Source organism: Oncorhynchus nerka, linkage group LG12 (assembly GCF_034236695.1).
Source record: "Oncorhynchus nerka isolate Pitt River linkage group LG12, Oner_Uvic_2.0, whole genome shotgun sequence".
Classification (NCBI taxonomy): domain Eukaryota; kingdom Metazoa; phylum Chordata; class Actinopteri; order Salmoniformes; family Salmonidae; genus Oncorhynchus; species Oncorhynchus nerka.
In genome coordinates, this window is record NC_088407.1 from 12,211,621 (window position 1) to 12,238,227 (window position 26,607).

At 44.8% G+C, this 26,607-nt stretch overlaps 2 protein-coding genes across 3 annotated transcripts; both read right to left on the reverse strand.

Moving 5' to 3' along the window:
• Nucleotides 1-2,434: 2,434 nt before the first annotated feature.
• Nucleotides 2,435-8,453, reverse strand: sb:cb1058 (uncharacterized protein LOC394209 homolog). The gene is made up of 3 exons (XM_029649562.2): nt 8,343-8,453; nt 5,765-6,598; nt 2,435-3,685 (listed from the first exon to the last, which is right to left on the reverse strand). The coding sequence occupies exons 2-3, from the start codon at nt 6,491-6,493 to the stop codon at nt 3,545-3,547; spliced, it is 870 nt and encodes a 289-aa protein (XP_029505422.1). The 5' UTR covers nt 6,494-6,598; nt 8,343-8,453; the 3' UTR covers nt 2,435-3,544.
• A 5,011-nt stretch (nt 8,454-13,464) lies between these two features.
• b3gat3 (beta-1,3-glucuronyltransferase 3 (glucuronosyltransferase I)) lies at nt 13,465-20,620 on the reverse strand. 2 transcript variants are annotated; one of them, XM_029649552.2, is made up of 7 exons: nt 19,927-20,620; nt 19,477-19,583; nt 18,764-18,944; nt 18,464-18,647; nt 18,067-18,228; nt 16,657-16,947; nt 13,465-16,513 (listed from the first exon to the last, which is right to left on the reverse strand). In XM_029649552.2, the coding sequence occupies exons 2-7, from the start codon at nt 19,568-19,570 to the stop codon at nt 16,415-16,417; spliced, it is 1,011 nt and encodes a 336-aa protein (XP_029505412.1). In that variant the 5' UTR covers nt 19,571-19,583; nt 19,927-20,620; the 3' UTR covers nt 13,465-16,414. The 2 variants fall into 2 exon arrangements, with proteins under 2 accessions (XP_029505412.1, XP_029505414.1); XM_029649554.2 differs by lacking the exon at nt 19,477-19,583.
• Between the last annotated feature and the right edge of the window lie 5,987 nt (nt 20,621-26,607).

The window sequence follows — 26,607 nt, forward strand, 5'->3', positions numbered from 1 at the left end:
CAATGACTGTACTGTAGTGGGCTGGTTGGGGATGTGACTGAGAATCATAATCTTGAGAACCATACTCTAACTAGGCAAGAATACAGAATATCTGGCTAAGTAGTTGCTAAGCATGGCTAAATTGTGGCTAAGTAATGGCTAAGCATGGCTAAATTGTGGCTAAGTAGTGGATAAGCATGGCTAAATAGTGGCTAAGCATGGCTAAGTAGTGGCTAAATTGTGGCTAAGTAGTGGATAAGTAATGGCTAAGTAGTGGATAAGCATGGCTAAGTAGTGGCTAAATAGTGGCTAAGCATGGCTAAGTAATGGCTAAGTAGTGGATAAGCATGGCTAAGTAGTGGCTAAATAGTGGCTAAGCATGGCTAAGTAATGGCTAAGTAGTGGATAAGCATGGCTACATTGTGGCTAAGTAGTGGATAAGCAATGGCTACATGCTTAGGAACTACAACACATTTTATTTAACCTTTATTTAACTAGGTAAATCCGTTTTAAGAACAAATTCTTATTTACAATGACTGCATACCAAAAGTCAAAAGGCCTCCTGCAGGGACGGGGCTGGGATTAATAATTTAAACAAATATATAAAATAAAAAAAGAAACATCAATGACAATGATCTACATGTAATATAGTAGATAACGTTAACGTTACATCATTGACACACCATAGACTATTGTTTGTGAATGTTATTAGCTATATTGTGTTTGAGTGATTATTTATAGAGCGGTGTTTGTGTAATATTTTATGGCCAGTTGAAGCATCATAATTTACACACAATTAAATTGCAATAATAACTGGTATTGTCTTCGAGCTAATCTGACAGCTCTCTTTTTCAAACAAACAGCTAAAGTTACGCGTTCGTCCTTGCTAGCCTGAGTGTGACACTTAGCTAGCTATAGCTATCAAAGAACCATTAGCTATTCTAACGTTACATTAGCAAATGTTGCTAGCCAATTAATTATTAACCAAGTTATTTACCTTCATCAAATAGCAATAAGAGGACGCAGAGTATCAAATGATGACGGCAACTCATCATCGCCAGTTCAAATCAACAGAGATATTATTATTAGCAGAATTTGTAAAAAATAAATAAATAATAATAATTATCAACTGAAACAGTTTAGCTACTGCATCATTTTCTCGATGGAAAATACTTTTTATTTGAATATACCAATGAGGTCAAAGAAATATAACATTGTGCATTTTTATTGGATACTTCAAAAGATTCTAAATACTGTAGTAACAGTCGCTAGGCGCTGTCGACAAACGTTCTGTCTATCGCGACATGGCTTCATTTTCATTTTTTGTGTTTGGGAGAAAATGGGGATTTCATATTAGCAGTAACTGCAAAAAGTTATTGTGAAACTAAGGTAAATTGCAGTAACCTAACATACTGCTTTATAACCTGGTTTTAACCGGCCCTTGGCTGTAGTTAATGCCTTTTACCTTGATATCATATCATTGTATTCTGATAGTGATACAATCAAACCTGTATGACACTGACTGACAGCTACACACACCTACATTGCTAATCTAGGGATACAACATCATGGCACAGCATTGCCGTGTGGAAAGGATGGTTGAATTTGCTCTGAAACGCCGACATCCAGACACTGGTAATAACTAGCTAGCTAAGTAGATCTGAAAACATAATTAATTAGCTAGCGACCATAGACTAACAATGCCACCGACTCCCATAAGAGGAGGTCTGCAATTGATCTGCAATCTATTATCAAATCAAATTTTATTTGTCACATACACATGGTTAGCAGATGTTAATGCGAGTGTAGCGAAATGCTTGTGCTTCTAGTTCCGACAATGCAGTAATAACCAACAAGTAATCTAACTAACAATTCCAAAACTACTGTCTTATACACAGTGGATAAAGAATATGTACATAAGGATATATGAATGAGTGATGGTACATAGCAGCATAGGCAAGATACAGTAGATGGTATCGAGTACAGTATATATTAGCCCAATAAGCCCAATAATGAATTATATCCTGAAATGTCATTTGATGGTTTCTTTGAATCAGTACACCACACACACAGCCAGTGACAGCCATCTAGCTGGAGCTGACCAAAATGTAAAACAATCTACCTAAATTAGCAATATATTTGTGCTACCTGCTCCCACAAAAGGCGATCATCAATGTATACTTAGCTTCAATCTATTATCCCTATAATGAATATAATACCTATAATTTTATTCAGACATTCAATGTGTTATTTGAATCAGTAACGTTACACCACACACACGATCGATAGCCAGCTGACAGTCAATTAGACGCGCACCCCATACAGAGGGTGCGTTCGTTAATTCACCCTGGAGTGCCAGAGGCTAAAGCTAATGAGCAGTTACCGCCTTTTGCCTCTGTAGGGCAGTATACAGCTGACCAAAAATGTTACTTTCTTAGGAGGATGAAGAACAAAATATATTTGAGAAATTATATTTTATTTAAGGACAAAGGCTACAAAGATGGTACAAGTAATACAAAGCATTGATTTTTAAACTAAATATAACAATTTAGTCATTCAAAGTGCAACACAGAAAAAAATGAATTCTCCACCAGCTCAGTATAGCTCTCATATAATCCTGAGCTTGACTTCAATGCTGCAAGAGAGAGATATTATGTTGTGATTTAAGCCAATAATTAAAAATAAATAAACTCTTTGGTAAGATATTATTGAGAGAGATTACACAGAAGAGTGTGATAACTGATCATATAGTAAATAAATAGACTCTTTGGTAAGATATTATTGAGAGAGATTACACAGAAGAGTGTGATAACTGATCATATAGTAAATAAATGAACATGAATAAATAATGTATTAAATGTGTGTTGTGTGCAACCTCCTTTTAGACAAAGTCAGAGGACCAAAGTTTGAGACCGTTTTTTTCGTACCCTCATGTCCCCCCATAGTTAGTTAATTTCATGGTATGAAAACGTTCTCCTTTTATGAAACAAACATAACACTCTTGGGGTGCGTTCATTAGGTACATGGATAGTGAAACATACGTTATCAGGTCTCATCTTGGGCTGCGTTCATTAGGCACATGGATAGTGAAACATACGTTATCAGGTCTCATCTTGGGCTGCGTTCATTAGGTACAAGGATAGTGAAACATACGTTATCCCTCAGGTTGTACAACACTGAAACCACCCTGCAGACGGTCCTCCAGAGAGGTATGAACTTCACCCTGTGAGGAAGTATTAAACCCATTCCCTATTTAGTGCACTAGTACAATAGTGTGCTATTTTGGAATTCAGAATAAGAATGAGTTAAACTTTGTGTACTTCCTGGTGTTAATCGGGTGCTGTTCATATTGATCATTGATAAACCCGTATTATGTACTAGATCAATATCACTGATTGATTAATCAACTGAACCATACATTGAGGTGAACACAGGTCATTTGCGTTGAGAACACAAACGGAACGCTCTGTCCAAGCCAGCCTCAATCTCAAATTACAATATGGGCGTTACATAACCTGATTGGAACAATTGCAGTTTACAGATTAGATGAACAGGTTTGTGAATCCTATCTGTAATCTGCTAATGCTGAGGAATGGTGCATCTCCCTTGATGGTGGCGGTGATGATGATGAGTCAGGTGTGAGCGTCACGCTGTACAGGTTAGTGACGAAGGTCTCCCACCCTCGACGGAACGCTCGGTCGAAAGTCTGAAGGGGATAGAATGAATAATCGATACAGGTGACCAAGAAAACATTGTTTGATTGGCATTGATTAAAAAAAACATTGTTAACAAATGTGTTCACACAAGAAAACATTTCAATTGGAACATGATCCAGTCGAGACCAGAACAAGATAACTTGGGACGTCCCAGTTTGTGTGTTCAGAGTGGATGTGTATCATTATTCCTTTGATGTAGTTATATGTTGTGTTCATCCTGGTCTCTTTCTTATGACATGACCCCTGACCTCTGTGTAATCAGGAAGAAATATTGGCCTGGTGGTTTCTGGGTAGGAGCGAAGGATGATCGCTAGTGCCCTCAAACAATGATCTGTGGTCAGATAGTAAGGCACAGGAATGACACCTGTGTGTGTGTTCTCCCCACTGATGGAGAAGAAAGAGAAAGACAGACAGGGGGAGGAGAAAGGCCCAGGGTTGTTCCTAAATAATGTGTGAGGAGATGTGGAGGGGGGACGTGAAGGAAGGGGGATGAGAGGGAGAAGAGTGGGAGGAAGGGGGAGGAGAGGAGGATGAGGAAGGCAGATGATAAAGAGAGAGACAGATCAACAAGCAGGCAGGAGGGAGGGAACATGTGTGGAGTAGGAGAGGAAAGGGTGATGGATTCATAAAGCAAACAGAGGTTTAGGGAGGGGAAGGGAAGAGAGGAGAGGAGAGGAGAGGAGAGGAGAGGAGAGGAGAGGAGAGGAGAGGAGAGGAGAGGAGAGGAGAGGAGAGGAAAGGAAAGGAGAGGAGAGGAGAGGAAAGGGGGATGGATTCACAAAGCAAGCAGACAACATGTTAGGTTTAGGGAGGGGAAGGGGAGAGGAGAGGAGAGGAGAGGAGAGGAGAGGAGAGGAGAGGAGAGGAGAGGAGAGGAGAGGAGAGGAGAGGAGAGGAGAGGAGAGGAGAGAGAGGGGGATGGATTCACAAAGCAAACAGACAACATGTTAGGTTTAGGGAGGGGAGGGGAAGAGAGGAGAGGAGAGGAGAGGAGAGAGGAGAGGAAAGGGGGATGGATTCACAAAGCAAACATACAACATGTTAGGTTTAGGGAGGGGAGGGAAGAGAGGAGAGGAGAGGAGAGGAAAGGGGGATGGATTCACAAAGCAAACATACAACATGTTAGGTTTAGGGAGGGGAGGGAAGAGAGGAGAGGAGAGGAGAGGAGAGGAGAGGGAGAGGAGAGGAGAGGAGAGGAGAGGAGAGGAGAGGAGAGGAGAGGAGAGGAGAGGAGAGGAGAGGAAAGGGGGATGGATTCACAAAGCAAGCAGACAACATGTTAGGTTTAGGGAGGGAGGGAAGAGGGAAGAGAGGAGAGGGAGAGGAGAGGGAGAGGAGAGGAGAGGAGGAGAGGAGAGGAGAGGAGAGGAGAGGAGAGGAGAGGAGAGGAGAGGAAAGGGGGATGGATTCACAAAGCAAACAGACAACATGTTAGGTTTAGGGAGGGGAAGGGAAGAGAGGAGAGGGTCGCAGGTGGGGAGAACAGGTGTGTCACCTGATACTAGCTAAGAAGTTGTCCTGGGACTAATGTTACTATAGCTATACTATTACTATTGCGATAATGTTACTATAGCTATACTATTACTATTGCGATAATGTTACTATAGCTATAATATCTGTTTTTGTTTTTGGCACAATAGGTCTAACTATCAACTGAATAAAATAAGAAATAGATTTTCAAAATGGCCTACAGAGTTAATTTAGCATTTGGGCTCATGGGGTGGTTGACGTACACAGATCAGCCATTGGACTCTGACCAGACCGTTAATGATATGGGCATAGAGGGTCATATAAATGTTTCCATAAATAACTAATTACTGGCTGCTATTCTTGGAATGTAACTATGGAACGTGGAACCTGGAACTTTAACCCATTGTTCCTCCCTCGAGGAGAATTCCACAGGGAGGGGAGGGGAGAATGTGTTAAGTCATCCGTGTCCTCTGTTCAAATGGAACTGGGTAAGAAGGGTAAACCTGGATATTACTGCTGCTGCTACAACATTAACAAGTGGAGGTTTTCCAAGGGTACCTGGAAGGCAAAACACACACCATCCTCTCTCGTTCTCTCACCTTGCGGTAGTTCTTCAGCGTGCTCCTCTTCCTCATCACCTTCATCTCCTCCTCCTTCTCTTCTTCCCTCCCTCTCTTATTGTCCTTTATCAGAACCTGGTCATCCGCTTCTTCTCTGCTCGCAAAGTGGACCAGCGTCCTCTCCTCTTCTGTTCTCTCTTTCTCCCTCTGTCCTTCTTCAGTCTCTACCCTCACCTCCACCTCCAGGACCTCCAGGACAGGGGTCTGTGTCTCCATCTCCGTACCCATGTTCGGGCCCTCCTCCCTGGGGGAGACCGTCAGGGGCTCGGCCCCCTGTTTCTTCCCGGTGCTTCTCCCCCAACGGCTCCTTCTCACTTCCACCGCAGTGACCTCCAGGACAGGGGCCTCAATCTCCGTACCCAGGATCTGGTCCCCCTGCCTAGGGGAGATCGCCTGGGGTTTGGCCTTCCTGGAGCTTCTTCTCCAGCGGGAGCTGAGCCGGCTGGGTTTCCTTCGGAGGAGAGTGGTGTCGTCATCTTCCATCATTCCCTCGTTGAAGTCAAACACCCCAGCTTCTCCCCGGTCCGTCTCTCCCCCCGTAGAGAGCTCTGTGGCTGGGCACGATCCCCCCCAGTCCCCCTCTCTCCCCCGCTCCTCCTCCTCTCCTCCCATCTCGGGCTCATCCAGGCGACCGTAGAACCCAGAACTCTTGTCCAGGTACTTTGGAGACCTGACGGAACCGTTTCTGGGACTCTTTCCGATCGCCATCTTTTCTTTTTTTATTCTCTCCTTCTCTTCTCTTTCTTTTGTTTCTCTCCTTCTCTTCTCCTTTGCGATGCAATATATCTCTCTGTTGTTTTTATGTCTTTAAAGCTGGGTGAGAGAAAGGGGGGAGAGAGAAAGGGATTCATGTCTTAATGCAGCTCTTCCAGATAGATGATCTCATTCTCTGTACTATAGAATTGCATAGACAGTTTACACACACACACACACACACACACACACACACACACACACACACACACACACACACACACACACACACACACACACACACACACATACACACACACACACACACACACACACACACACACACACACACACACACACACACACACACACACACCAGAGGTTGTGGACAGGGTGGTTTTTGATTTCAGTATGAAATAAGACAGAAAGAAGCATTGTGCTGGATGAGATACAACAGTAATGTGCCAGATAATATTTATCTGTCACTCCATCTCTCTCTGTCGCATCATCTCATCTGGGTGACAGAGAGTTCACTGTGTGCGCCTGTGTGCCGCCTCTGTGTGTTCAATTTATGACGGAGATAACAGAGACTCCTGGTTCCAGACTCACTCAGACTTTGACTCTTCGCTCTCGAGTTGGAGCCTCAAACACTGCCAGCTTCCACGCACCCTATTTCCTAGGTAGTGCACTGCTTTTAATGGGCCCTGCTCAAAAGTAGTGCACTAAATAGGGAATCTGGTGCCATTTGGAACGTAGGCCTATGAGTCACATCATGACTATCTCCATGACAACAGGTTATAACTGTATGTCTGTCTGTATATATCTGTCCATATATATCTGTCTGTATATATATCTGTCTGTATATATCTGTCTGTATATATATCTGTCTGTATATATCTGTCTGTATATATCTGTCCGTAATGATCCGTCTGTATATATATATCTGTCTGTATATATATCTGTCCGTAATGATCCGTCTGTATATATCTGTCTGTATATATATATCTGTCTGTATATATCTGTCCGTATATATCTGTCCGTATATATCTGTCTGTATATATCTGTCCGTATATATCTGTCCGTATATATCTGTCTGTATATATCTGTCTGTATATATCTGTCCATATATATCTGTCTGTATATATATCTGTCTGTATATATCTGTCTGTATATATATCTGTCTGTATATATATCTGTCTGTATATATCTGTCTGTATATATATCTGTCTGTATATATATCTGTCTGTATATATATGTCCGTATATATCTGTCTGTATATATCTGTCTGTATATATATGTCTGTATATCTATGTTAATAGAATTTAACTCAGACTGTTGTCAAACCATTTCACATGAAAACTCATAGACACGTAAAACAGTATCTAAACGTTTCCTTCTGTTTCACTAACTGTAACATGTGAACCATGTGATTGGTTATTAACATTGACATAGATATACGGACAGATAGATATACACATGAAAACTCATAGACACGTAAAACAGTATCTAAACGTTTCCTTCTGTTTCACTAACTGTGACATGTGAACCATGTGATTGGTTATTAACATTGACATAGATATACGGACCATGTGATTGGTTATTAACATTGACATAGATATACGATTGGTTAGAGATTTACAAATGCTTGTCTGGTTAGAAAATCTTCTTTGGATTTTTGTCAAATTCGCTAATATTGGTTTAACATGGAGGTAAATCAGGACTCCAATGCATTACTGCATTTATACATAACTAACATACTTTAGTGAATACTGGAAAGTACAGAGTGAGAGAGATGAAAGAGAGAATGATGGAAAGACAGACCGAAAGAGAGAAGGAGAGAAGGAGAGAGCGTTCTCTCTCTTACCTGCCGTGTCTCTGTGTTCCTGGATGATCTTCTCTATGTGTTCTGAGTGCCTGTTGCTTTGGGAACTCTTCTCATATCTCCTCCGTCACACACCCTGCCTGAACTTGCTGTCACCAGAGCAAAAAAAAAAAAAAACACCCACACTATCTCTCTGACACTCACAAGCCTGATGGAGGACTGGTTGACGTGCACACTGACACAAACAGAGATAGATAGGGAATATAAGAGATAACTACATTAGGTGCCCTCTGGGCAAAAAATAATGCACTGTGTAGGAATGTATCCACTGACACACATAGATACCCAGTACTGTTGTTAGTTCTGAACAATCATGACGATCATACTAACTGTTACACGGAACACCCTGACTAGATGTCTTACATAATCAACATGTTCTCTTGAGATATATAGTACCACACATAACTAGATTGATGGTATAGCAACTGTTGTTACACTGTACTAATTGGTATATCTAACTTACTCGTGTGCACATGGTCGTCTCAGCACTCAAAACTAAAATCAGGCACATGAGACTATTGTATATACATAAACAGATTAAGATGTATAGCAACTAGAAATCTGTTTGGTCTGTTGCGAGGGTCAGTTTGGTATGTTGCGAGGGGTAGTTTGGTCTGTTGTGATGGTCCGTTTGGTCTGTTGCGAGGGTCAGTTTGGTCTGTTGCGAGGGTCAGTTTGGTCTGTTGTGAGGGTCAGTTTGGTCTGTTGCGAGGGTCAGTTTGGTCTGTTGTGAGGGTCAGTTTGGTCTGTTGTGAGGGTTAGTTTGGTCTGTTGTGAGGGTCAGTTGTGACACACAAAACTGACCCTCACAACAGACCAAACTGACCCTCACAGTTGTGACGGTTAGTTTGGTCTGTTGTGAGGGTCAGTTTGGTCTGTTGTGAGGGTCAGTTTGGTCTGTTGTGAGGGTCAGTTTGGTCTGTGTGAGGGTCAGTTTGGTCTGTGTGAGAGTCAGTTTGGTCTGTGTGAGGGTCCGTTTGGTCTGTTGTGAGGGTCAGTTTGGTCTGTTGTGAGGGTCAGTTTGGTCTGTGTGAGAGTCAGTTTGGTCTGTGTGAGGGTCAGTTTGGTCTGTGTAAGAGTCAGTTTGGTCTGTGTGAGGGTCAGTTTGGTCTGTTGTGAGGGTCAGTTTGGTCTGTTGTGAGGGTCAGTTTTGTGTGTTGTGAGGGTCAGTTTTGACGGTTAGTTTGGTCTGTTGTGACGGTTAGTTTGGTCTGTTGTGAGGGTCAGTTTGGTCTGTTGTGAGGGTCAGTTGTGATGGTCAGTTTGGTCTGTGCGAGGGTTAGTTTGGTCTGTGTGAGGGTCAGTTTGGTCTGTGAGGGTCGGTTTGGTCTGTGCGAGGGTTAGTTTGGTCTGTGTGAGGGTCAGTTTGGTCTGTCGTGAGGGTCAGTTTGGTCTGTTGTGAGGGTCAGTTTGGTCTGTCGTGAGGGTCAGTTTGGTCTGTGTGAGGGTCAGTTTGGTCTGTTGTGAGGGTCAGTTTGGTCTGTTGTGAGGGTCAGTTTTGTGTGTTGTGAGGGTCAGTTTTGACGGTTAGTTTGGTCTGTTGTGACGGTTAGTTTGGTCTGTTGTGAGGGTCAGTTTGGTCTGTTGTGAGGGTCAGTTGTGATGGTCAGTTTGGTCTGTGCGAGGGTTAGTTTGGTCTGTGTGAGGGTCAGTTTGGTCTGTGTGAGGGTCAGTTTGGTCTGTGAGGGTCGGTTTGGTCTGTGCGAGGGTTAGTTTGGTCTGTGTGAGGGTCAGTTTGGTCTGTCATGAGGGTCAGTTTGGTCTGTTGTGAGGGTCAGTTTGGTCTGTCGTGAGGGTCAGTTTGGTCTGTCGTGAGGGTCAGTTTGGTCTGTTGTGAGGGTCAGTTTGGTCTGTTGTGAGGGTCAGTTTGGTCTGTTGTGAGGGTCAGTTTGGTCTGTTGTGATGGTTAGTTTGGTCTGTTGTGAGGGTCAGTTTGGTCTGTGTGAGAGTCAGTTTGGTCTGTGTGAGGGTCAGTTGTGACGGTCAGTTTGGTCTGTTGTGAGGGTCAGTTTGGTCTGTTGTGAGGGTCAGTTTGGTCTGTTGTGAGGGTAAGTTTGGTCTGTCGTGAGGGTCAGTTTGGTCTGTCGTGAGGGTCAGTTTGGTCTGTTGTGAGGGTCAGTTTGGTCTGTTGTGAGGGTCGGTTTGGTCTGTTGTGAGGGTCAGTTTGGTCTGTTGTGAGGGTCTGTTGTGAGGTTACAATACAAACTTGTAATTTCATATACAAGAGTTATTTGAATAGTACTCGTGTCGCTTCTTTGGTATCCAAAGGAATGTGGTGTGTGTGTGTGTGTGTGTTTGGGATGTAAACAAGGGTGTGAGCACTGAGTTTTTCTTCATCCCAGATTTTTTACCACCCAGATAATTACCCTATCCCTTTGTCTCTACCACATCTACCACACACACACACGAGGCAGCATGGCCTTGCTCTGTTAGGATGTGGTGTGCCACTGACTGTGATCCAACATGTTGTGTGTGAATCACAGGATCAAACCGTGTGTGTTTCATCTGATTCATGGCCACTAGTCTGATTACTCACCTGACAACGCACCCACACCGCAGGGGAAGTAGGAGAGAGAGAGAGAGGATTGAAATTCCATATATGGTCATAATCACTATACACTCCCACCGGAGTGGGCGGAACAGCTGTCAATCAAAGACCCAGCTGTGTTCAGAAGCTGTAGGACAATTAGGGTTCCGGAACACAGGAAGAGACTAAGTCACCAGTTACCGTTTATGTTCCAAATGGCAACCTGTACCCTACAGAGTTCACTACTTTTGAACCAGAACCCTATGGGCCCATTTTAGCTCCATTTGTTGTTTTGGGTCTTTACTCCAGCACTGAAATAATACAATGATTATGAGGTTAAGGTGCAGACTGTCAGCTTTAATTTTAGGGTATTTTAATCGTTATCGGGTGGACCGTTTAGAAATTACAGCATTCTTTTTTTGGGGGGGGGGTCAGTTTCAACATAGCAAATAGATTGCGGCTTCCATCAATGTCATTGTCTGCACCATTTCCAATTTTCAATATAATATATATAATTGTTTTTCAATATATTTTCCTTTATTATATTCCCCTAACCCTGCCACCCCTCTCCTAATTGGAGTAAACTAATGAACAACACTTAGGCTTCTACTTTCAGTTTATACACACTATATACATTTTACAGACACAGTATATTTTACATTTAGTTATCTTGTTTTTACTCCCATCCTTCAGCTACCCTCAACCCCTCCCATCTATCTCTACACCATCCAGTTTTGATTTATATTTTCCATATACACTCAATGACTACATCAAGATTGTGATTCTACACATTTTTGGGATCTATTTTCTGTTTGTTTTTTGTTACAGATTATCTTGTGCCCATTTGAAATGAAATGTATTTTAACATTTTGGAGTCACTTTTATTGTAAATAAGAATAGAATATGTCTAAACACTACCACGATTATGGATAATCCTGAATGAATTGTGAATAATGATGAGTGATAAAGTTTGACGCACAAATATCATACTAGGCTTGGGCCTTATACATTATAATATATATTTGGAAAAATCCAAGGGATCAATTTTCAATACCGTCAAAACTATTTCTTTATAGTTTTTCAATACATTTCTATATTTGTAGCTACTTTTTACGTTATTACCTGCAGTGAACTTGTGCAATACAGTACCTTAGGACAGGGCTCTCCAACCCTGTTCCTGGAGAGCTACCGTCCTGTAGGTTTTCGCTCCAACCCTAATCTAGCTCACCTGATTCTAATAATTAGCTGGTTGATAAACTGAATCAGGTTAGTTTACAACTGGGCTTGGAGCGAAAACCTACAAGAGGGTAGCTCTTAGGAGATAAAGCAGGTTGCATTTTTCCTGTCACAGTATTTCAAAATATGAAGCTTACCGTAGTTCCCCAGAACAGTTGAGACAGTCAGGTGTTTGTTTGTAAACAGCACGACGGGAGAAAGTGAGAGCTGGTGAATCTATAGCATTCTATTGGTCAGTCTCTTGTTGTGCGATGCACGTGAGGTGATGAAGTTACACTTATATGCAACCTCCCGTTATTGTAATGGTGAGAGGTTAGCATGTCTTGGGGCTATGCTAACCTCCACTGTTATTGTAATGGTGAGAGGTTAGCATGTCTTGGGGGTATGCTAACCCCCCATTATTGTAATGGTGAGTAGTTAGCTTGTAGCATGTCTTGGGGGTATGCTAACCTCCACTGTTATTGTAATGGTGAGAGGTTAGCATGTCTTGGGGCTATGCTAACCCCCTTGTTATTTTAATGGTGAGAGGTTAGCATGTCTTGGGAGTATGCTAACCCCCCCCCTGTTATTGTAATGGTGAGAGTTTAGCATGTAGCATGTCTTGGGGGTATGCTAACCCCCACTGTTATTGTAATGGTGAGAGGTTAGCATGTCTTCGGGGTGTGATATTTGTGCATCTAACTTTCTCACTACTCACTAAAATACCCTCAGATTAAAACTGACGGTCTACACTTTAACCTCACACTCATTGTATCATTTCAAATTAAAGAATGCTGGAGTACAGAGCCAAACCAACAACAAATGTGTGTCACCGTACCAATAATGTTGGAGCTCACTGTATATAGTAAATAGGGGGCCACCATTTTGAGACTCAAGGAACAGGGTTTACCATCATGGTCATTCAGACTGACTACTGTGTGTTAAAGATAGGTCCTTACTATGCCAAAGACACAGGAAGAGAGACAAGCAGGGTAATGAAGGCAGTCAGATAGAGACGAAGTTGACACACAGACGAGGAAAGTCGCCCTCCAGCAGACAGCTCGTTGCCACGGTGACGGCTCAGCGCCAAAATAAAACAATTTTTTTTTAACGAAAGACAAAAGTTAAGACTGTAGATTCTCTCACTGGCTTCTTCAGTCTTCAATGTGACAGCTCATCGTTGTCACTACCTAGCCTTTATTCTCTATAAATGGGAGTCACACAGAGAACATGTGGGTTAGTGTGTCTTTCAAAGTCGCTGACACTAGCCTAATAAAATGCCTCCGTTCAGTGAAACTGGACAAAAGCCAGACACGGCCATTTACTGAAATTCCTCTGAAGAAGACAAAACGGCAAGAAGAATTTCACAAAACAACTAAATGTTTATTTTCCTGATTAAATAATGTATTTATTTTCAAGGCAGGGACAATTAAGACAACAGCCACATAATACTGAGAATGCTTCCCAAATGACAACCTATATATTGTATACAGTGCACTACTTTGGAGAGCCCTATAGACCATAGTCAAAAGTAGTGCACTATAAAAAGGGACTAGGATGCCATTTGGGCTGCACTTAACGTTCTTACAGACAGATTCAAAAGGCAGCACAGTACACTCAACCACTTAGTATCATTATCTACTGCCAAGTACTCTAGTAATACACACATGGTGGCTAAACTACGGTTTTCCAGAAAATCCTGGTTGGAAGATTCCAGATTTCATGCTTGTTCCTGACTCGTGCTCGGTTATCTTCCAACTGGGACTTCTAGAAAACCTGGGGAAAGTTCCCAGAACTCTGCTACCCTAGTACTCACTCACACACACACAGTACCAGTCAAAAGTTTGGACACACTTACTCATTCAAGGGTTGTTCTTTATTTTTTACTATTTTCTACATTGTAGAATAATAGTAAAGACATCAAAACTATGAAATAATACATATGGAATCATGTAGTAACCAAATAAAGTGTTAAATCAAAATATTATATATTTGAGATTCTTCAAAGTAACCACCCTTTGACAGCTTTGCACACTCTTGGAATTCTCTCAACCAGTTTCACCTGGAATGGTTTTCCAACAGTCTTGAAGGAGTTCCCACATATGCTGCTTTTCCTTCACTCTGCAGTCCGTCCAACTCATCCCAAACCATCTCAATTGGGTTGAGGTCGGGTGATTGTGGAGGTTAGGTCATCTGATGCAGCACTCCATCACTCTCTTTCTTGGTAAAATAGCCCTTACAAAGCCTGAAGGTGTGTTGGGTCATTGTCCTGTTGAAAAACAAACGATAGTCCCACTAAGCGCAAACCAGATGCGATGACATATCGCTGCAGAATACTGTGGTAGCCATGCTGGTTAAGTGTGCCTTGAATTCTAAATAAATCACTGACCGTGTCACCAGAAAATTGTCCCTGACACCTCAACACATCCTCCTCCAAGCTTCATGACGGGAACCACACATGCAGAGATCCGTTCACCTACTCCGCGTCTCACAAAGACATGGCGGTTGGAACCAAAAATCTGAAATTTGGACTCGGACCAAAGGATAGATTTCCACTGGTCTAATGTCCATTGCTCATGTTTCTTCTTCTTCGTGTCCTTTAGTAGTGGTTTCTTTGCAGCAATTCGACCATGAAGGCCTGATTCACGCAGTCTCCTCTGAACAGTTAATGTGTCTGTTACTTGAACTCCGAAGCATTTATTTTGGCTGCGTGAATCAAAAAACCTTCAAAGTTATTGACATTTTCTGGATTGACTGACCTTAATGTCTTAAAAAATAATGATTGACTGTCATTTCTCTTTGCTTATTTGAGCTGTTCTTGCCATAATATGGACTTGGTCTTTTACCAAATAGGGCTATCTGCTGTATACCACCCCTACCTTGTTACAACACAACTGATTGGCTCAAACACTTTAAAGGAAAGAAATTCCACAGGTTAACTTTTAACAAGACATACCTGTTAATTGAAATGCATTCCAGGTAACTATCTCATAAAGCTGGTTGAGAGAATGCCAAGAGTGTGCAAAGCTGTCATCAAGGCAAAGGGTGGCTAAAATATATTTAGAAGTATAAAAAAATAATAATAATAATAATTGGCTTACTACATGATTCCATATTTCGTAGTTTTGATGTCTTCACTATTATTCTACAATGTAGAAAACTGTAAAAAAATAATAATAATAATAATTAAAAACCTTGAATGAGTAGGTGTGTCCAAACTTTTGACTGGAACTACATACACAAACAAAACACATTCACAGTTACGACAAATTTAAATAGGTTGACTGGTCTTAAAAACAGTCTTCAGATAATATCTTACATTATGTACATTGTGTCTGCTTCCTAGATGCCACCCTACATGCCACAGGATAGGGTACCACTAAGAATATCTTGTTAGTTCCATATACAGCATCAGCATAGTACAGCTAGCTGGAACAGGGTTCCCAACCCCCCTTCCTTGGGTGCACCTTTTGGTTTTTGCCTTAACATCTACACAGCGGATTCAAATAACCAAAGCTTAGTGATGAGTTGGTTATTTAAAAATCAGCTGCGTACTGCTAGGGCAAAATCCTAAACGTGGGGGGGGGCTTACAGCTCGAGAGACCGGTCCCCTGTGGGACGGTTGAGCTAACGTAGGCTAATGTGATTAGCATGAGGTCTAATGTAACAAGAACATTTCCCAGGACATAGACATATCTGATATTGGCAGAAAGCTTAAATTCTTGTTAATCTAACTGCACTGTCCAATTTACAGTAGCTATTACAGTGAAATAATACCATGCTATTGTTTGAGGAGAGTGCACAGTTTTGAACATGAAAAGTTATTAATAAACAAATTAGGCACATTTGGGCAGTCTTGATACAACATTTTGAACGGAAATGCAATCAGACTTAAACTTTGCACATACACTGCTGCCATCTAGTGGCCAATATCTAAACTGCACCTGTGCTGGAATAATATATTATGGCCTTTCTCTTGCATTTCAAAGATGATGGTACAAAAAAAAAAAGTTGTTTTCCTTCTTTGTATTTTCTTTTACCAGATCTAATGTTATATTCTCCTACATTCCTACAAACTTCAGCTAGAGGGACCCATTAAGTGAACCCTTACAGCTAGAGGGACCCATTAAGTGAACCCTTACAGCTAGAGGGACCCATTAAGTGAACCCTTACAGCTAGAGACCCATAGGGCTCTGGACAAAAGTATTGCACTATACAGGGAGCCTTTTTCAGACGCATGGAAAGTTTTAAAGCAGATGTAGTGGGTGTGTGTAGTTGTAGTTGTGTGTGTGTGTGTGTGTGTGTGTTGTCCTCACACCTCTACAGCAGTATCAGACCCCAGGCCTTGTTTCTGAAGCGCTTCCTCTCGCTTCATCTTGGGCTTCTCTGTCCGCGTGTGCCACACCAACACCTGTCAATCACACACACACGTGACATTTAAACATCCCCCCCTACACCATCAACAACCCCCCTACACTAAAAACATCACCGGTTCAACACCACTATTCTATCTTTAGCAACCCCCTCCCCCCTTTACCCACACCCAACACACACCTTAGTACAATTCTCCGCCTTAGGTTCCAGTTCGTCCATGGTAACCAATCCCTGCAGGAAGCTGCTTTCCAAGAACCCCATCGGTGCGTCGCCGTCGAAACAAGCGTCCTGATTGGCTATCACCAGCTTGAGCGACACGGCGAAGCCAGCCATGTCCAATGGGAAGGGGCGGCTGGGGCGCCAGCCAGTATGGAAGCGTACAACCTTCCCCCCCTCGACCACAGGTCTCTCATATCTCATCCCTCCCACCAGGCCGACTGGCCACACAGACACACGCTGGGTACCACGCATCTAGAGAGAGAGAGAGATGTTAGACACACGCTGGGTACCACACATCTAGAGAGAGAGATGTTAGACACACGCTGGGTACCACACATCTAGAGAGAGAGATGTTAGACACACGCTGGGTACCACACATCTAGAGAGAGAGATGTTAGACACACGCTGGGTACCACACATCTAGAGAGAGAGATGTTAGACACACGCTGGGTACCACACATCTAGAGAGATATGTTAGACACACACTGGGTACCACACATCTAGAGAGAGAGATGTTAGACACACGCTGGGTACCACACATCTAGAGAGAGATGCTAGACACACGCTGGGTACCACACATCTAGAGAGATATGTTAGACACACACTGGGTACCACACATCTAGAGAGAGAGATGTTAGACACACGCTGGGTACCAAACATCTAGAGAGAGATGTGTGGTACCCAGCGTTTGTCTAACATCTAGAGAGATGTTACAGACACGTTTTAAACTAGTCACAAGAATGCAATATACCAGTGGGTGATATATAACAGTTAAATATAGTTCTTAATTTTGTGGTTCATGGCATCCCGAGTGGTCACTAGAAATCCTGGTTCGAGTCCAGGCTCTGTCGCAGCCGGCCGCGAACCGCACAATTGGCCCAGCATCGTCCGGGTTAAGGGTGGGTTGGGCCGGCAGGGATGTTCTTGTCCCATTGCGACTTCTGTCGCTGACACGGTCGGCAGGTGTACGGTGTTTCCTCCGACACATTGGTGTGGCTTTCTTCCGGGTTAAGCGGGAATTGTGTCAAGAAGCAGTGCGGCTTGGTTGGGTCGTGTTTCGGAGGAAGCAGGACTCTCGACCTTCGCCTCTCTCGAGCCCGTACGGGAGTTTCAGCGATGAGACAAGACTAACTACCAATTGGATTCCACGAAATTGGGGAGAATAAAGGGGTAAAAAAAAACACATATCATTTTGTGGTTCATTTTGAAAGCTAAACTTCAATGTCTTGTTGGTTGTCAAGTCAATTATACTATACCAAGTCTATTTCTTGAAAAGAGGAAGTTAAATCAGAATATTTTGGGCAATTAGCTGGCACAGCCCCCATGGTTGAAGAGCTAGAAGACGTCAGTTCCTGTGTATCTGTCTCCTACCTCCTCAAATAGCTGTAGGCTGTATGTGTTGTCATCGTCAGCGAAGTAGACCACCCCCAGCTGTGTGTCTGCTCCAGGCTGCCCCCTCCTGTCCTCTCTCAGCCACCGCAGCCCCTCGTTCCTCTGCTCCGCCCCGCGGGGTTTCAACCAGCTAGGGTCACCCTGGGGGAATGACCAATCAATAAATCAAATGATAAATCCATCAATCAATATGGTAATTTTATTAATTCTTTGTTTTAATTTCAATGTAGACCCTGTAGGAGTTTGGAAGTGAGTAAATAAGGATGTGCATCAGATTTCTTTATATAATGCAGTTAGCCATCTAGGCATTGTGAGATCTGGCAGATGACTGACATGCAAAATAGTGTGCCTGGTCAGCGACCGGATCTGAACCCACCTCCTGTAGTTTGCGGTCGCGTGGTGTGGGAGTGTGGAGGTGTGTGTAGGCCAGGCCGCTGGAGGCCAGGAACCCAGAGACCAGAGGGGTTTTATGGGGAGAGTCTTCCACCAGGATCCAGTGGAGCTGAGGGACATGGAGGAACGTCTGGGCAAGCCGGGTTAACTCGGCTTTCTGGACAAACCTAGAGAAAGGGATGGAGAGAATGTTAGAGATGGAGCAAGGAAAGGAAAGAGCGAGACTCCCGGAAGAGACAACAGGTGGTAGAGAAAGTGTGTGTGTCTCTCTCCATCTTCCTACCTGGTGTAGGTTGGTGTGATGATGTAGATGGTGGGTTGGGCCGGTTTCACTGCTAGTTTTTGAGGGAGTTTGGTGGGCTCAGCCTTCCTCATCTGCTCCTGCAGCCGATGCAGTTCCCCCCGCAGACGAGAGATAGTACGGTCCTTGGGCATGTCATGCTCTGCACAGTCACAGCGCTGGCCTGAGGACAGAAACAGGTTACACAGTCAGTTAAGGTGTCAATTGAAATGCAGCCCAATTCCTGTCTCCCATTCAGTCAATTGAAATGCAGCCCAATTCCTGTCTCCCATTCAGTCAATTGAAATGCAGCCCAATTCCTGTCTCCCATTCAGTCAATTGAAATGCAGCCCAATTCCTGTCTCCCATTCAGTCAATTGAAATGCAGCCCAATTCCTGTCTCCTATTCAGTGCACTACATCTCATGGAAGTAAAGGTTAGTTAGGACCAAAGCCATATATTTATATATCTTATTTGTAAAGGTATTGCTCTGGTTAGGACTATGTTCACCAAACAACAATTGTCTCAATAACGATTTGTGATACATTCCTGTGAGACTACTGATCTAAGAGGACTAAATAGGACTGTCAGTGATAACAAAGGAGAGGAGACACAGAGAGGAGACAGGGGAAAGGAACCAAGAGAGATGCGGACAGGATACAAGTAAAGGTGACGAGGAAAGAGAAGACAAGGAAAGGAGAGATAGACAGTCTTACCAAGCTGCATGAGAGCGTAGATGAGGCCCATAAGTGAGACCATGAAGTAGAGGACAAACACAGTCTTCAGTTTTAACTTCATCCTAGTAGCCATGGCAACCCGCCGGCTACACACACACACAACATTGGACAGAAAACCAATTTGTCAGAAGAAATACACAAGCTAACCACGCAAACCAATTATTAGTTTGTTTCTGCTTAGCCAATTGCTTTGTTGTCATTAGTAAACTGGCCACTGACTCATGAGACGGCGAAATAAGCGAAAGGTAGCTATGATGTCTCGCTGTGTTATTAGCTAGCTAATGTTACATTTTCGGTTAGCTAGCTAGCTACTATCTATGTATTCTTGTTTGCTGGAAAGCCAGGGATCAATTGCTAACCAGCTACCTAGCCCGTTAGCCAGGTTTAGAGGTAGTTAGCCACCGTCGTTAGCCATCTATGGGCACTTACCGGGAATAACGTCGTTACTAGTATTAGGTCTTGTGAGGCACCAATTTCTTCATTTATGGCTTTTTGGGGAAGGCATTAGTTATAAATGCACCCCAATTAAATGGGCGATAAATCATCAATGCAGTTAGTTAGCTACGTATGAAATATTTGATGGATACCAACAACTTCCGGCTTGAGGGTACGGCACACAAAAAAATCCCCCGGAATAAAGTAGGCATGAAGAAAGTGTCCGGCTCAACTACATTTCACAGAACTTCAGCAAGAAATTCGAATGAATCCATACAGCTATAGAGCCTCCATCCTACTAAACTGTAGCAGTTACAGATCCATAGAGCTATAGAGCCTCCATCCAACTAAACTGTAGCAGTTACAGATCCATACAGCCTCCATCCTACTAAACTGTAGTAGTTACATATCCATAGAGCTATAGAGCCTCCATCCAACTAAACTGTAGCAGTTACAGATCCATACAGCCTCCATCCTACTAAACTGTAGCAGTTACAGATCCATACAGCTATAGAGCCTCCATCCTACTAAACTGTAGCAGTTACAGATCCATACAGCTATAGATCCTCCATCCTACTAAACTATACCGTAGCAGTTACAGATCCATACAGCCTCCATCCTACTACACTGTAGCAGTTACATATCCATACAGCTATAGAGCCTCCATCCTACTAAACTACACTGTAGCAGTTACAGATCCATACAGCTATAGAGCCTCCATCCTACTAAACTACATTGTAGCAGTTACAGATCCATACAGCTATATGAGCCTCCATCCTACTAAACTACACTGTAGTAGTACAAGTATACATGGAACACCCTCCCCCACTCAGATAATTAACTCAAAACAATGTGTATGACCACAAATAACAGTAACTGTAGCTACCCTGTGTTCATGGGCTCCTGAGTGACACAGCGGTCTAAGGCACTGCATCTCAGTGCTAGAGGCGTCACTACAGACCTGGTTTGATTCCAGGCGCTATCACAACCGGCCGTGCTTTGGGAATCTCATAGGGTGGCGCACAATTGGGACAGCGTCGTCCGGTTTAGGGCTTGGCCGGGGTAGGCTGTCATTGTAAACAACCATTTGTTCTTAACAGACTTGCCCAGGTACATTTATAAATGTGGATATCAACTTAGCCCATAGAATACTAACGACGTTAGCTAACTAGCATGCTTTTGTGGCACAGTCGATGCCACGCAGGGCTATGGGCCAGAAGGTTGAGGGTTTCCCGACCACTATAGATGAGATCACTTCCCCTTCCTGTTTCATTACTTCACCATCAGAGCCGCCTGCAGACAATGATCAGCTAGGGGGAAATTAGATTTTCAACATTTTGATGCCACATTCATAATTATATAAAATATATGCAACAAATTTTCCACCAACAGGTTCATGTGCCAATGCACCAGACAACCAATAAACAAAACATATCGACTTTGGGCACTTCAATATCATGGTTTGCATTTTTCAACACCACAATAAATAAGGCTATGTCAATCGCGACAAACTGAAAACACATCCCTCCCTACTTTAGGCTTACCCAGTATAGAAGGCTGCGCTTGACAATCTCCGAATGTCATTAAACGTTTTTGTTGTTTTGTAACAGCTGTCTCTTTCCATTCATCAAATGCCCGCTGCACAAGTTTAGATTGATTGATTTTATTTGTCAGTAAAAAAAAAATATATATATATATACACTAATCATTTTAAAAGTGACAGGGATTGCACAGTAAAGTCAATGGCTTATTTCCACCGTGGTCCCTAAATTTGCTGCAGCATATGCTACAGTAATATAAGGACTAAATGCGCGTCTATTTGACATATCTCCATCTGGCTTTCAGGGGGTTACCTTATTTTTTACCTGTAAAGATGATTAGTTATTTATTTAAACTGTAGAGTTTTAACGAGAGAGGCCAGCAGAGTGCATTTTGCATATTGTGCAAGAGACAGAGGCTATAAAATCTAAGCTTATTTTATTACTGTTTATATTTATAATATTTTATTATTGAATATTAAAACATACAATCTACCTGCTATGAAGTCGCTCAACATATACATTATATTCAGTCAACTAGCAGACTCCCATCCAGAGAGACCCACAGACTCCCATCTAGAGAGACCCACAGACTCCCATCCAGAGAGACCCACAGGCTCCCATCCAGAGAGACCCACAGACTCCCATCCAGAGAGACCCACAGACTCCCATCTAGAGAGACCCACAGACTCCCATCCAGAGAGACCCACAGACTCCCATCCAGAGAGACCCACAGACTCCCATCCAGAGAGACCCACAGACTCCCATCCAGAGAGACCCACAGACTCCCATCCAGAGAGACCCACAGACTCCCATCTAGAGAGACCCACAGACTCCCATCCAGAGAGACCCACAGACTCCCATCCAGAGAGACCCACAGACTCCCATCCAGAGAGACCCACAGACTCCCATCCAGAGAGACCCACAGACTCTCATCCAGAGAGACCCACAGACTCTCATCCAGAGAGACCCACAGACTCTCATCTAGAGAGACCCACAGACTCCCATCCAGAGAGACCCACAGACTCCCATCTAGAGAGACCCACAGACTCTCATCCAGAGAGACCCACAGACTCTCATCTAGAGAGACCCACAGACTCCCATCCGGAAAAACCCACAGACACCCATCTAGAGAGACCCACAGACTCCCATCCAGAGAGACTCACAGACACCCATCCAGAGAGACCCACAGAATCTCATCTAGAGAGACCCACAGACACCCATCCAGAGAGACCAACAGACTCCCATCCAGAGAGACCCACAGACTCCCTTCCGGAAAAACCCACAGACACCCATCTAGAGAGACCCATAGACTCCCATCCAGAGAGACCCACAGACTCCCATCCAGAGAGACTCACAGACTCCCATCCAGAGAGACTCACAGACACCCATCCAGAGGGACCCACAGACTCCCATCTAGAGAGACCCACAGACACCCATCTAGAGAGACCCACAGACTCTCATCTAGAGAGACCCACAGACTCCCATCCAGAGAGACCCACAGACTCCCATCCAGAGACCCACAGGAGCAAACAGGGTCAAGTGCCCCTCCCAAGGGCACGTCGACAAATTGGGACCCGAACCAATTTGTGCCACCGGCCCAAGCTCTAAATCGCCAGGCCGCCAACCATCCAAGACCGCCCCCCCCATTGTCCCCTGAAAAAAATGTCCTGCTGGAAGGTGAACCTTCGCTCTAGTCTGAGGTCCTGAGCGCTCTGGAGCAGGTTTTCATCAAGGATCTCTCTCTCTCTGTACTTTGCTCTGCTCATCTTCACCTTGATCCTGAATGGTCTCCCAGTCCCTGTCGGTGAAAAACATCCCCACAGCATGATGCTGCCACCACCATGCTTCAGCGTAGGGATGGTGCCAGGTTTCCTCCAGACGTGACGCTTGGCATTCAGATCAAAGAGTTCAATCAAGGTTTCTTCAGACCGGAGAATCTTGTTTCTCATGGTCTGAGAGTCCTTGGGTGCCTTTTGGCACACTCCAAGCAGGCTGTCATGTGCCTTTTATTGAGGAGTGGCTTCCGTCTGTCCACTCTACCATAAAGGCCTAATTGGTGGAGTGCTGCAGAGATGGTTGTCCTTCTGGAAGGTTCTCCCATCTCCACAGAGGAACTCTGGAGCTCTTCAGAGTGACCATCGGGTTCTTGGTCACCTCCCTGACCAAGGCCCTTCTCCCCCGATTGCTCAGTTTGGCCGGGGGCCAGCTCTAGGAAGAGTCTTGGTGGTTCCAAACATCTTCCATTTAATAATGATGGAGGCCACTGTGTTCTTGGGGACCTTCAATGCTGCAGAAATGTTTTGGTACGCTTCCCCAAATCTGTGCCTCAACACGATCCTGTCTCGGAGCTCTACGAACAATTCCTTCAACCTCGTGGCTTGGTTTTTGCTCTGACAGCTGTGGGACTTTATACCTTATATCTTTCCAAATCATGTCCAATCAATTGAATTTACCACAGGTAGACTCCAATCAAGTTATAGAAACATCTCAAGGATTATCTTTTTTTTGGTGATAGTTACAGTCTTGTCCCATCGCTGCAACTCTCCTACGGACTCAGGAGAGGCGAAGGACGAGAGCCATATGCGTCCTCCAAAATACGACCCTGCTTCTTGATGCTCGCTTAACCTGGAAGCCAGCTGCACCAATGTGTTGGAGGAAACACCTTTCAACCGAAATCATCTTACAGGCACCCGGCCCTCCACAAGGAGTTGTTCGAGCGTGATGGGGAAAGGAAATCCCAGTCGGCCAAACCCTCCCCTAACCCGGACGACGCTGGGCCAAACCCTCCCCTAACCCGGACGACGCTGGGCCAAACCCTCCCCTAACCCGGACGACGCTGGGCCAAACCCTCCCCTAACCAGGACGACGCTGGGCCAAACCCTCCCCTAACCCGGACGACGCTGGGCCAAACCCTCCCCTAATCCGGACGACGCTGGGCCAAACCCTCCCCTAACCCGGACGACGCTGGGCCAAACCCTCCCCTAACCCGGACGACGCTGGGCCAAACCCTCCCCTAACCCGGACGACGCTGGGCCAAACCCTCTCCTAACCCGGACGACGCTAGGCCAAACCCTCCCCTAACCCGGACGACGCTGGGCCAAACCCTCCCCTAACCAGGACGACGCTGGGCCAAACCCTCCCCTAACCCGGACGACGCTGGGCCAAACCCTCCCCTAACCCGGACGACGCTGGGCCAAACCCTCCCCTAACCAGGACGACGCTGGGCCAAACCCTCCCCTAACCCGGACGACGCTGGGCCAAACCCTCCCCTAACCCGGACGACGCTGGGCCAAACTCTCCCCTAACCCGGACGACGCTGGGCCAAACCCTCCCCTAACCCGGACGACGCTGGGCCAATTGTGAGCCGCCTCATGGGTCTCCCGGTCACGGTCGGCTCTGACACAGCCTGGGATCGAACGTGGGGCTGTAGTGATGCCGCTGCGCCACTCAGGGGGCCCAATCTCAACATTGATCAATGGAAACAGGATGCACCTGAGTTCAATTTTGAGTCTCATAGCAAAGGGTCTGAATACTTCTGTAAATAAGGTACTTAAATGCTTTAAATGTGCAAACATTTCTAAAAACCTGTTTTCGCTTTGTCATTATGGTGTATTACATATAGATTGAGGAAAAACATTAATTAATTTTAGTATAAGGCTGTAACGTAATAAAATGTGGGAAAAGTCTAGGAGTCTGAATACTTTACGACTGCACCGTATAAAGCAGTTTAAAAAAAAAACTCCCCCGTAACATCATCACTACAGACACGAGTCTCCCCCCCGGTCTCTGGAGTGGAAAACTCCCCCAGTAACATCATCACTACAGACACGAGTCTCCACCCCGGTCTCTGGAGTGGAAAACTCCCCCAGTAACATCATCACTACAGACACGAGTCTCCACCCCGGTCTCTGGAGTGGAAAACTCCCCCAGTAACATCACTACAGACACGAGTCTCCACCCCGGTCTCTGGAGTGGAAAACTCCCCCAGTAACATCATCACTACAGACACGAGTCTCCACCCCGGTCTCTGGAGTGGAAAACTCCCCCAGTAACATCATCACTACAGACACGAGTCTCCACCCCGGTCTCTGGAGTGGAAAACTCCCCCAGTAACATCATCACTACAGACACGAGTCTCCCCCCCCGGTCTCTGGAGTGGAAAACTCCCCAGTAACATCATCACTACAGACACGAGTCTCCACCCCGGTCTCTGGAGTGGAAAACTCCCCCAGTAACATCATCACTACAGACACGAGTCTCCACCCCGGTCTCTGGAGTGGAAAACTCCCCAGTAACATCATCACTACAGACACGAGTCTCCACCCCGGTCTCTGGAGTGGAAAACTCCCCAGTAACATCATCACTACAGACACGAGTCTCCACCCCGGTCTCTGGAGTGGAAAACTCCCCAGTAACATCATCACTACAGACACGAGTCTCCACCCCGGTCTCTGGAGTGGAAAACTCCCCCAGTAACATCATCACTACAGACACGAGTCTCCACCCCGGTCTCTGGAGTGGAAAACTCCCCCAGTAACATCATCACTACAGACACGAGTCTCCACCCCGGTCTCTGGAGTGGAAAACTCCCCCAGTAACATCATCACTACAGACACGAGTCTCCACCCCGGTCTCTGGAGTGGAAAACTCCCCAGTAACATCATCACTACAGACACGAGTCTCCACCCGGTCTCTGGAGTGGAAAACTCCCCCAGTAACATCATCACTACAGACACGAGTCTCCACCCCGGTCTCTGGAGTGGAAAACTCCCCAGTAACATCATCACTACAGACACGAGTCTCCCCCGGTCTCTGGAGTGGAAAACCCCCAGTAACATCATCACTACAGACACGAGTCTCCACCCCGGTCTCTGGAGTGGAAAACTCCCCAGTAACATCATCACTACAGACACGAGTCTCCACCCCGGTCTCTGGAGTGGAAAACTCCCCAGTAACATCATCACTACAGACACGAGTCTCCCCCGGTCTCTGGAGTGGAAAACTCCCCAGTAACATCATCACTACAGACACGAGTCTCCACCGGTCTCTGGAGTGGAAAACTCCCCCAGTAACATCATCACTACAGACACGAGTCTCCACCCCGGTCTCTGGAGTGGAAAACTCCCCAGTAACA